Source organism: Larus michahellis, chromosome 7 (genome assembly GCF_964199755.1).
Source record: "Larus michahellis chromosome 7, bLarMic1.1, whole genome shotgun sequence".
Taxonomy (NCBI): Eukaryota; Metazoa; Chordata; class Aves; order Charadriiformes; family Laridae; genus Larus; species Larus michahellis.
Genome location: NC_133902.1, coordinates 38,267,811 through 38,280,735, shown reverse-complemented (window position 1 = coordinate 38,280,735; position 12,925 = coordinate 38,267,811). Strand labels below are relative to the sequence as shown.

Here is a 12,925-nt window from a genome sequence, read left to right as displayed (position 1 = left end):
GCAGTTTTATAATTTAAGACAGTTCAGAACCTTCCTTTGAAAGTCACGGCTCAATTAGAAGTTATGACCTGTTAATTCAAATACTGCCATTCCTCTTAGCCCCACTAGAAGCTAGGATCAGCGCAAAGCCAAAGAACAGTACTTAAATGTTAAACAGCAACTGCAAAAGACAACTGCTGACTACACCAGCTGGGGCTTGCCATATTGCGGTCTGTCGGATATATTTAATTCTCTATTAAAAATATTCCCAAAGAATGTGCCACCAGGCTCTGAATGCAGCATTTGTGCATTAACCTACAAAGTGGAAATTAAAATATTATGATTATCGGGTCATGCAAACAAGTTGGGTGCCATGCTAATTAAAGCCAATGCTGCATCCAACAGAGATTGATGACAAGAAGAAAATACAACCAGTGGCAGCTGAGATGTTCTCTCCATCCATTTTTAGTTGGTTAGTGATCTAGAAATTGTGAACCAAATGTGTCTATCTTGGCATACTGATTAATGACGTGGCCGTTCAACAAACATCTGCAATGGCAAGAGAAGTGACAGTGAGAGCTAACACACTGTTTCATGGCTGGGAAGAGGTTTCACTATGCTGGGGCCTTCAACTTGCCTCACATATTGCTAGGGCAATTATGTGAAACTGCATTGAAAGGTTCATACCCCAGTTCTTTCCATCTTTTAACTCACGAAGGGTCCTTGCTATGGTATTCCTGACTGAGTATCTATATTAGGTTTAGACCATAACTTCTCTGTTGTAACCAGAAAGCAGTTTACTCACAGTACATAATTTGCAAAGTTCTGAGAACTGCAAAATCACATTGCTGCTAGAACAGACTTAGTTACCGGCACGGCCTTCTCCATTAGATACTTGCCACTAAGTAAAGGTCTGTTGAGTGTATAAAGAGGTGGTAGATCTTCTATCTCTGCTATCCTCTGGTATACGGCTCTGGATAGATGATCCCCATGATATAAACTCCCCAAGATGATGCTAGAGAAGTAAATTGGCTCCACAAAGAGGCTAAGTAAGGCTCCTTGAATACCCAATACGTTCCACCTAAGAGGGAGGGAAAAACAAAACAAAAAAACAAAAAAAACACTTTCTTTTTAATGGAACAAGTAACATCTGCCAGATATAATAGCAGTCAATCACAACGGACCAGACTTTCAACCCTTCCTCTTGACTAGCACATGACCATGGTAGCGTAGCTGTGACACCTGCCAGAATTTCATAGATCAGCTTATGGGACGCTCAACGAAATCCTGAGTAAGATGACCTATCTGACAGGTCTACTGTCAGTATCCACTTCAGGAGCGGACTCCGTAACTTTACTTCCCCGCTAACATGTCTAGTGATGCATTTTCCAACATCTCTAATTCTCTAATTCCAGAGATGGACAGGATCATTCAACTGGAGAAAGACAAACTCTGAGATCCTCAGTCAGAAACAGTAGCTGACGCCTCCAAAAGACACCTGGCAAGAATGCAAGAAGGATTGTGTCTGCAAGACCTCAGCACATCAGCACCATAAAGAAAATCTTGTCCTTGACACCCTGGCCAAACTGTCCACATCCTGCTGCCAGAAAGGACCTAAGCAGTTGCTTGCAATATTCATGGGCAGGGAAAAAAATGAATCTGAAAACTGAAAATATGCAAAGACAGAGTATACTCTTTGCTGACTTTAGCTGATTCATTGACTCCAACCATAAATCCATCTGCACCACCACGACCTACGCTAGATCAGGTCCAGTGTCAGGGATATAGCATGCACTGGAGCAAAATACTGAAGGTTTTTTGTAGCTGTGTTCATTTGATCAAGCTTTGACTCTTAATCTGTATGCAACAGTCATACAAATTACATTTTAAAATGTCAAAATCCCTTGCAGAGTATTTTCAGTGTCCTTGCAAACAGGTACACTTGCAAACAGCTTAGCACTATTAAAGTAGCGTACTTGAGTACAACTCAACACCAAGACACAAGCAGCAGGAAAGTTTCTTTTGGTGCTTGAATAAAACAGATGAGCAAATGGAAGCTCTCGCGCTCATATAGAATGGTTGTCCTCATTGAAAGGCCCATCTGTCCTGGCTTGAGTGACACAGGACTAATTTCCCTTCTAATGCTTGTGAAAACGGCACTTTTAGAAGACTCTAGTGTCTGAATTTGTGAAAATATTCACTTTATAGCTAGCTATGGTATTTGGTTTTCAAGGTCTCAGTGCTTTCCAGTTCGCCAGGTGCAGGGATGAGGAGGAGCAAGACCCGGGCACTTGACCCAATCTGGCCAACAGGATTATTTCATACCATGAACATCACATTCAATATAAATTAGAAAGTTTGCTGAGAAGCCCTCTTTTTTCTTGATGACTGCGATCGTGAGAACTTCTTGCCCTGGTGCCGGAGCCCTGAGCCCTTCCCTTCTTCCCAAAGCCGCAGTGTCCCACGTTTGCTGTCCCCTGCTGGGAATGCAGCTTCCTGCTGATAGAATTGGCTGAGTACCAGCCTTGTATGTTTTATATTGGTATTGGGATCAATGTTGGTTCTTTGGTGTTATTAATGTTAATTATGTAGTCCTATTGTATTAAATCTGTTTCTATTTAAACCCTCGGGTTTCCTTGTTTTTTTCCCTGATTCCCCTTACCAAACGGGGAGGGGTCATCAGGTGATAGAATAATTGTCTAAACAACAAGAAATTGTTGTGGTTTCTCAAACCGTAACACCATTCTAAACTGGGTGGCAAGGTTCCCCTAGGAAAACAGGGAACTCTGATGTTGCTAACAGTGTTTCTTGCAGCTTGTGCTGGGATGGCATGGCTACACATCATCGTCAGTTCAGGCTAGAAACTATATAGCACAACTCCTTCACTACTGCAAAAACTGAACTACATGTGCTGGCTACAAGACTTCCAAAATGTTTTTAAAAGGGTAAAACAAAAATTGCAATCCAAGGAAACAGTTTCTTTGCATATTTTTACTGAGGATGAAAATGGAGGCTATGTGCATTAGCTTACTCACCTGTCATTAAAAAAGCTGGCCCTGATGAATGAGTAAAAATACTGTGCTAATAAAAAATAAGGCATATTTTACATTGAATAAAGGTGTATTTTGTACCCCAATGACAGATAAAGATATAAAGTGGAAATTATTGTTTCCCACGGCCTAGACGCCTTTCTAAGGACCTTACCATGACTAGAATTTCGTAAGCAGAGAGATATTTCAAGTACTGAATTAATCACAAGAGTATTTTCTTATTATTTGCAGTATTGCCTACATTAAGCATAGGGAAGCATATGGACTGCTACAGATGCCGATAATATTATGGAAGAAACATCTGGAAAGAATTCAAGAGTAAGCATTGCGAACTGGGGTCTTACAATTGTATCTGAAACATGCAGACACACAGTCTGAGCTCCCTTCAGTGAGGCACATCACATTTTACATTTCATGAATAGTACTTGAGTGACGGATGGACATTTTAGAAAAAGGCCAAAGCATTCCTCTGGCAAGCCCTAGCTCCCTAAATAAGACCTTTTCCAAACCTTTTTCTTTCCTTCAGCCTGCAGTATTTTCAGAGCTTATATTTTGCTGCTTCCTCCCACATTTGGCGACTCTCTCTGGCACAGAAAACGAAAGCTGAAGTTTGTCTTGCTCAACTTCTTTTGATTAAAATAAGAGGAGCACGGATACCTGAACAAGCTTCTGCAAGGTGAGCTGTATGAACTAGTATTACAAGAGCTACTCTGTGACTGCTCACACGCCTGCTGTTTTGCTGGGGTGTGCTGCATCATGTCTACCGCTGCGGTATATGCTCACGAGCACTGGATTCGGAGCAGCTGGCTTGCTGCAAGGACAAGGTTTGCAGAAACCATTCATACAACCAAAGCCTCAAGCTCTTACTATTGATTAGGCAGGGTTGGAAAGTGGTTAGGTTTATAAAACTAGCTTTAAATTCCAATTCATATACTTGTCTATAGAAAGATATATCAGAAACTGGTAGTAGCACAGAGACAAACACGAAACCCAAATGAAGTTCTGCAGATTGTAACAGATTCAAAAGGAAGGACTGCACAGTGACTTTCTTCTTGTTCCTTTTTTATTCTGTGCTTCTTCCTGTCAAACAGTTAAGTTCTCACTTCCATTAGCATGTACACTAAAAACAACCATTACAGATATAAACTGAGAAGAAGCTACACCAATACCATGCAACAGTTTTCAAAAGGCCACAGGCATTGCCTCCTGAAATGGTAAAACTGCCTCATCTTTCCAGTTTATGAGCACAAATAGTCAGTATGCATGCCAACAAATGCTGTCAATCTAGTACTAAAGCTTACTGAAACCACAACTTCTTTTGAAGTTAATGGGCCGCATTCTGTATTTCACTATAAATTGTGAGGTGCAGAGCAGAAAGAGAAAAAGTTATTACAGAAAACTTTATTAAAGTCAGTGTTGCCTTTCCAGTGAAACAATTAAGCAAAGGATTTTTTCTTCACATTAAAAATAGTATCAGAAAAGGGTTAAGTAACTGAAGTGACGTAAATCTAGCTTACAAACTCAAACCTTCCAAGGCTCAGATGTACTTTATAACACAGAAATGAACCTTTCCACACTGCAGTAGAGCAGACATAGACCCTGCCTGCAGCTCAGTCCTCGTTTAAGAGCATTTGATGGCTCAAGAAAGTGACAACAGAAGATAACTGTCCCAAGCACTAATTCAGCAGTTTAAATCTCTCCTGCACCGGCCATGGGTAAAAATGCAGTGCTCCCATGTAAAACTACCTGATCTTGGGTCCAGTCTTACTGGGCAGATCACAGAGCAGACTGGACTCATGCAGTATCTTTTCTCACCATTAAAATAGGAAAATGGCAACAGAGAAAAGCTCTAAAGCACATTGCAACCGAGTTGCAGCTATTGCTAAAACAGTTTGAAACAGAGAAAAGCACTAAAGAATCAGCATAAGCAGAACATAGGAGTGCTGCAGCACGCCAATGGCGATGCTGAAATGCCTAAAGTACAGTGCGTAGATGAGAGTTTTGCCGAAGGGGAAGAACACCTCAGCAGGCAGGGAGACACCCCCCAACGTAAAATTTCTCACTGGAAAAATCTGAGAGACTTGCCTTAGCTGAGCGTAAAACCAATGCCTCTTGTGACAGTATTTTACATATTCTGAGTGTTCTAGTTTTAAGTTACTACAAGAATTTTCTTTCACAACCTTTATAAAACTTCAAAATAAAAATGACATTTAAAATACAAGCTTTTATATTGATATAAAGCATGAGCCACAGGATTTAGGTCCAGACTGCCAGCACTTACATACAAGTGCCTTGATTTGAGCTGGGGGTCTAGATCTCATTACAGTTAATGGAGATTTAATCAGCTGCTGAGTAAGACCATGGCTGTTGGGCTGAACAGCTCTCCATCAACAAATTGGCCGTCTAATGCCAGGGAAACTGGGGCACTGCTGCGGATGGGTAAACCTGCAGCCAAATGCCAGCCACGCGTTCAGTAGCCTGCAATACTCTGTTCAGCTTCAACTCTGCAGTTCTGCAAGCGATACACAGAGCAAGGAAAGGCAACCCGACATAAAGCCAGAAAGTTCTAACAAAGGCGTATTTACTCATCCTGAACTGGTGCTTTGCTTCGGAGCTCCTGTTTGCGAGACAGATGATCATTCAGAGTCACCAAGCACTTCAGTTCACTCTCTACCACTGGCTCATTGAGCTGATATGTAAGCCCTACTATGTTTGATAAGGCAACAAAATTTCTAAAGGTTTTCTAGCAATAGTTACAAAAGTATTTAAGCACGAGAAGAGAAACAAAAGCTGCAAATCAAAACTACAGCTCTTTTTTCCACAGCCAGCCAGCCGATACACTGCAATGGCCCTTACTAGCACCTGGATTCGGAGGTTCAGTGCTCCCATCACTACACGTGTGAGCTACTGCTGCTTTTCTGGGACGAGGAAAAAGAAATTCTAACTTTATCTGGCCGCTAAGCAGCTCCAAACAGTTAAAAAAACATAAGGAGGATGACAGTCAAAGGCTGCTGTAAATCTGCTGTTGCTATGAAGTGTGAAGTTGCACCCGATCATCCCCCCAGCGCCAAGCCTGACTGAAGAGGACTCTGCCTATCGCCACCTTGATCCTCCTCATCCTGCTAAGTTTATTGCTTGTACAGTTCTCCATAAAGTCACATCAGTGAAACAAGTCAAGTTTTTAAAAACAAAACCCTGGTCTTGTCTTTTGAAATGGCAGTTTCTCGACTGTGGTTTACAGCATAGCATCACAAACAACTGCAGGACCACTGCCGAGAGGCAGGGAGATGCAGTGTGCAGGAGGGATGCAGCACCTGGGCATGGGTGCTGGGAGTCTCCTAAAACACTTTCTCCATCAGAGAATACACTACTGAAAGCACACCGCTGAAAGTTAGCTTGCTTTTAGAAAGTAAATAGGCACTGGATGCTTTTTCCTGCAAAGAATCTCATTGATTTCAGTGGGGCCATGTTGCTGAGCAAAATGATGCAAGATGGAGCAAACTGTGAGAAGCAACAAATTACATCTGGTCAGACTGACATATAACACGTATCCTTTTAGTAACCTCATATTATTCACAGAATCATAGAATCTGTTGGGTTGGAAGGGACCTTTAAAGGCCATCTAGTCCAACGCCCCTGCAGTAAGGAGGGACATCTTCAACTACATCAGGTTGCTCAGAGCCTCATCAAGCCTGGCCTTGAATGTCTCCAGGGATGGGGCCTTCACCACCTCTCTGGGCAACCTGTGCCAGTGTCTCACCACCCTCACTGTAAAGAACTTCTTCCTAACGTCTAATCTAAACCTACCCTGCTCTAGTTTAAAACCATTGCCCCTCGTCCTATTGCTGCATACCCTTGCCAAGTCCTTTTCCGCAGGGCTGCTCTCTATCACATCATCCCCCAGCCTGTATTGATAACGAGGATTGTCCCAACCCAAGTGTAGGACCTTGCACTTGGCCTTGTTGAACTTCTTAAGCTTTGCTCGGGTCCACCTCTCCAGCTTGTCCAGGTCCCTCTGGATGGCATCCTGTCCCTCAGGCACATCAACCGCACCACTCAGCTTGGTGTTGTTGGCAAACTTGCTGAGGGTGCACTTGATCCCACTGTCTATGGCATTGATGAAGATGTTGAACAGCACCGGTCCCAGTATGGATCCCTGAGGGACACCACTTGTGACCCCTCTCCATCTGGACATCGAGCCATTGACCACTACCCTCTGGATGCAACATTCCAGCCACTTCTTTATCCACCGAACAGTCCACCCATCAAATCTGTATCTCTCCAAGTTAGAGAGAAGGATGTTGTGGGGGACCATGTCAAAGGCCTTGCAGAAGTCCAGATAGATGATATCTGCAGCTCTTCCCTTTTACGCTGATTCCTCTCTAAACTCATGATTTATTTCACATACTCATATATTCACTGTTTGCTATGAGGAAGAAATAATGCATAATTACATACAGTTCTCTTATTTGATGAGGTTTATTATTTTTTGAGAAATTTCCACCAAAGTTGTACCTGCAGACCACCTTTTTTTGATGAAGTCTTTTTCTTATACAAAAACCCCGCTTTCCGTTGAGTATATTTTGTTAAGCATGAAAAATTCAGCCATCTGAAAAATTTTAGTTGTGAACCAAAAACTACTTCAATGCAGAAACGCTGCTGAGATGTCTCCCTGGGGTATAGCTTGAGATGCCTTGTATCCCCACTTTGTTCTACAGTTCACAGTTTAGCTTAGCTCCAAAAGACCAGATTTTCCTTGTCACCAAGATTTTGCCATGTTCCCTACCTTGTCTATGAAGTAATCTTGTGCCCAAGCTTCCAGAGAAATGCTCTTTCAAATCACTACATCTCACCACCTTTACAGACTATACCCCAATAATGGCCTTTGTAGATTTGCGCACACGAATCGTGTGACTGTTTACAGAGGATACTCTGTGCAGTGTGCTCACCTGAGGTTTTATAGACGCGCACTGGGCAGGTCATGATCTGCTTGCTGTGGACACCCATCCAGTGGGGCTTTACTCTCATCACCTGGCTCCTGGCTCCACCATGGAGTTTGCCACTTAAAAATAACTCTCAAACTCAAAGACAGATGGATGGGCATGGACATAGCTGCAGAACACGCGACCTTCAGTGAACATGCCTAGGATTTTAAGAAGTGTTTATGCAACTTCACCAGTCCCAGAAAACTAGTTGGTAGGGTCAAGACGACGAAGACATTGGGGAAATAATGAGAAAGACTGAGTTACAAACATCCATTTGGATTTCCCACTCTGAATAAGACAAAATGAGGCCAGTGCATGGGACGTGATGTTCTCTCACACAAAAGATTATCAGAAATAATTTTTCCCTTCTTTAGAGTAGAAGAGCACCAATGACTTCCCCTTTGAGAATTCAACCTAATGTTAAAGCACTTCTCAATTCCTGTAGCCTTCCTAGCAATGAAACAGGATGAAAAAAAATTTCCTCTTCTCAGCAAGACATTACCCACAACTGGAATGTTTTCGTGAGAAGTTAAGTAATTATTTGAGGCCAAAAAATTTAAAACTAATGTGTGCAGAAAAATATATCAAAAGGAGAATGACAAAAATAATAAAGTATCATGGAACAAGGTAAGGATACATTTAAAAAAAATGCACGTATATTAATGTCCCAAAACAGTTACTCAGCTCACAGGAACCACCCTAACACCATACTGCAGTGCCACCAGGGACTAAGACAGAGGGTAATAATAATCCTGTTCTAATGCTTCTGACCCAAATGGTATCACACTCATGGCCTTTCCACATTCCTCACAATTTTTCTTGGATGTTCCTACCAGGCTCAGGAGGGTGCTAGACAGCACACTGCAACAAAGCACTGAGAGGCTGGAAATAACACCTTGGATTACACATATAATCCACACAGATGAGCCTGTTCAGATACCAGGAGTTTTCCTGCCTGTGCAATCCTGCGCCCTGAATTTAAGCACGTCTTTTCCAGGCTGGGACTGTGAACCTTTGGGAAAGCTCAGTGGAAATTCACAGGGCTTAGGCATACTGGAGGACTGACTGCTGGACACTACAGAGTAATGCATTCTTTCAAATGTAAATGGACAAAACACGGTCATAAGTGTCAGGGAAATGTAAAAAAAAAAAAAAAAGAAAAGAAAAAAAAAGAATATGAAAATTTGGGCCTCCTTACCCGTCATACAGTCTTTGTTCTGTGTCAAAGGGTTCTATTTGCTTCCTTCACTGGCACAAACAAAATTATTCCCATTAGCCCCAAGGAGAGGTGACAGCTAGCTACGCAAGCGAGAGATGGATTCTGTTCTGCATCACACAAAATCAACAAAATAGTCAAATGTGTTCTAGCTCAACAACTGTCTTCATTTTTTTTTATTTGCACTAACAGCAATGATGACGTGATAGAAGAAGTCAAATGAACGTTACACGATTACCATGTTGGGTGGCTGGGAGAAGTCCCTGGCATGAAGCTGGGAAATTTATTTGGTGAATGTTATTGAAAATATTATAAAAGAAGTGGAAATGTCAATTTTGTATAATTACCTTTCAGCATCCCACTGTCCTAGCTTCTGAAAGGTCCTATCCATTTACATTAAGGGGATTTAAAGGAAAGCAAAACGTCTTCCTTCAATAGAGATGCTGACTACTTGAGACAAGACCGGACGAACGATACATAACCTTCCTCCTGTATGTTTGATTTGGCATACACAGTTCACAAGAATAGTTCCAACTTAATATACTTTATAAATTTTTCATCAGACTAATTATGACTTGATGAAACAGCAGAGCTATTTTAATTAAAAAATAATTAAAATATCGTAATCTGAAAACCTTGGCATTTCTCGTCTATTTTGCAAGAACACAGAGGTTGCAAACACACAGTCTTTTCAAAAAATTATGTTGCAACACTCCCATACTTCTGATACTTGTTAAAGAATGGTGCTGCTATTTTTTGGGGGGGGTAATCATTTGTCCGTTTACAACTTTGAACAAAAAAAAAATAAATCTTTTAACCTTTGTCAAAAAGTACAGGAAAGAACGAATTGGATCAAATATAAATAAAAGCACTAGTATTGGAAACAAAATACTTAACTGAGGTAAAAATTTTTAAACTAAAATTAAAATAATTTTAAAGTTAAAAAATAAAAGTGCCCATCAATTAAGATTTTTTTAACTGGAACGCTTTTTCCCTGTATAAAATAATACGTATCTAAATCTCTCCATGGAACTTGTATGTATCTTTGATATCACAGAATCACAGACTGGTTTGGGTTGGAAGGGACCTTTAAAGATTACCTAGTCCAACCTCCCTGCCATAGTCAGGGACACCTTTCACTAGGACGACGTTGTTCAAAGCCCCATCCAACCTGACTTTGAACACTTCCAGTAACGGGGCAAGGATGTATATCATCAGAGCAAGTTATCCAAATGTAACTAATGCAATATATTTATTGCAGTCTTGTTATTGCTATGCTACTTTAGGAAAAAAAAAATAAAAAAGCATTCCTCTGCTATTTCCCAGTGATAAAAAGACAAAACAAAGCTGTCATGACTTAAAGTGGCTGGAATGACAGATGATTTCACCTTGCCTCTGAAGCCAGCAGACGGCCTGACACCAATCGCAGGGGAAGAATCGGAGGTTTATCACTGGAATTACAGCCACCCCCACACTACATCTAAGCAATGAAAAAAGCCAATCAATAACCTGCATGTTCACTATGGGTATCATGCAACCCTCCTTTCATGCAATAAAAAGCAATAGCAGAGAAACCAACCATTCGATATCTCACCTTGCTATCTTGTCACTGCAGGACATGGTAAGCAGCCTTTCTCCTTGCAATACACCATCCCACGTCTGGATAGTGGTAGTAGAGCGCACAGGGATGGTCCCTTCCCCAGATTCTATTTTTGTCCGTAGCTGTCCTCTCGCTTTGCGGTTTGGATGCCTGTCCCCTTGATCTAAATGACAAAAATCACTTACCATCAGCTGAGAAATAGCCTCAAGGTGTTTTACAGATAGCATTAACAAGAAGAGTTGATTAAAGCTATTTGTCTGCATAAGGCTGGCTTGCATAAAAATTTCTATTGCTCCTTGCAAATTAGCTACAGCATCAGGTGTCTCTCACAATTACTGTCTTCTAAAACACACTTGCAATTAAACCAAGCTTTCCATGAATGAGTAATACGCAGCAGATAGCTCTTCAATTCTGTTCTGTGCGTTACAGCGTTAGAATAAAGTTAATGGACAGATCAAGAAAGGGGCAGGCAGACAACCACAGTTAAAAGATGGAAATAACGTTAGTTCTGCACAAATACTTGCAGACTCACTGGCTTATCTCGGCTAGCATTCAGCCTCTTCAAGACCACATGGTGCAGCAGTCTATACTTAACTTCTACCATACAGCTCAGGTTTTTTTTTTGGAGAGATCTTTGTCTAACAGACATCTACACTAAAGGGAAAGAAGACACCTAAATTTTAACTGTGCCTTGTACGTGCTCAAAGAATACTTTAAACTGCCTTGCTTGAGTAGGGCTGCTGTCATACCCTCTTGTGCTGCTTCGTGTGGTGAGAAAATCCTAGCATCGCCACAAGGAGATGTGCTGATATAGAGATGAAACTGCACATTCTCCTTCAGCTTAAACCCGCCTCGCTCCGATTTGATAAAAATGGATTTTTGTTGATCTTCTTTATTGCTGAAACAGAGAATAAAGCTAGAGTCAAAACTGACATTAACACATAAATAACCATAAGATGGGCAGTCTTAATAGGCATTAAAAACAAACATAGGATGTCTGGAAATTTTATAGTATAAATCTAACAGTTATTCAAAATAACAAAAGACCATCGAGACAAAAAGTAGAAAGCCCTTGACATCCCCAGATGTCAAGAACTTTCAGGCACTTACGAGCAAATGAAACATCACCACCCTTTAGCACACTTGAGATTATTTTGATTTACATATTTACAGTTTACAAAATGATTCACAACTATTTTTTTCTGTCCTCCCCTCTCATGATTGGCACCTAACTGAATACAGGTTTTGTTAAAGTCAAACTTTAAGGCAAAGGGCCTGGGTTTTCAATTAAACATCCTAATGCAACAGGACAAGTGTATCACATTGAAATAATTAAGACAGCTGTTTTACACAGACACCTTTTCAGCTCCCTGTGATCAGCTCATTTTCCTTTTTCCTCCAGCTTACCTTAGATAAAGCTCAAGTTGTGTATATAGAAATTTAAGCAGGCACCGACGAGATACAATTTCCGCATGACAATCATTTAATGCAAGACCACGATCACTCATGTATTCACCATTGATGCATTTTGTTCCTGTAGAAACACTTATTACTAGTGCATCTTTCACATCTGTACCTGCAAAACAAAATTTCAGGAGGAAGATGAAATCAAAATCACAAAAAACCTAGCAAGTGATCTTCCTGCAGAACCCAAACAATGCTCCTGGGTTTTTTGTGCTTGCTTCTTTTGAAAAAAAAATATCTTTTTTCTTCTGATATTTTCTTTAAAGCAAAAGATTCACTCAGCCATACCCTTCCCGTACCAGTATGGCCTATGGTTCTTGTGAGTTCTTCATGGTGGAGTTCAGATGAGTTAGAAATTGAAAACCTGCAGAGAAAAATTGCTGCTTCAGGAAGAGCTATTAAAGCCTGAGCTGCAAATACAGTGTTTTTGTCCTGAGCCCCAGGCAGCCAGCCAGCTTCCAGCATGTACCCTCTGGCCGCCTATGCAGATTGTCACAGCAACTTTAGAAATCTGAAAGGCACTGATTTATTAAAACAGCAACACGTTACGGAAGGGTATTAAGGGAACAACAGGAGAGGTAAGACTAGGGAATGAAGTAGTTGAAATGCTTAAACCACTGTAAAGCTTATC

The 12,925-nt window shown here is 41.1% G+C and overlaps 1 protein-coding gene across 3 annotated transcripts in view; it reads right to left on the bottom strand.

Annotated features, from left to right (window-relative positions):
* The window catches only part of ADARB1 (adenosine deaminase RNA specific B1), an 87,214-nt gene that overhangs the window by 12,553 nt on the left and 61,736 nt on the right, over positions 1 to 12,925 (bottom strand). For all 3 annotated transcript variants that reach the window (XM_074594282.1, XM_074594280.1, XM_074594281.1), the window contains exons 6-9: positions 12,238 to 12,406; positions 11,580 to 11,728; positions 10,825 to 10,993; positions 879 to 1,060 (exon numbers count right to left, since the gene is read on the bottom strand). In XM_074594282.1, the coding sequence (XP_074450383.1) occupies positions 879 to 1,060; positions 10,825 to 10,993; positions 11,580 to 11,728; positions 12,238 to 12,406 (669 nt within the window). The remainder of the gene's footprint in view (positions 1 to 878; positions 1,061 to 10,824; positions 10,994 to 11,579; positions 11,729 to 12,237; positions 12,407 to 12,925) is intronic.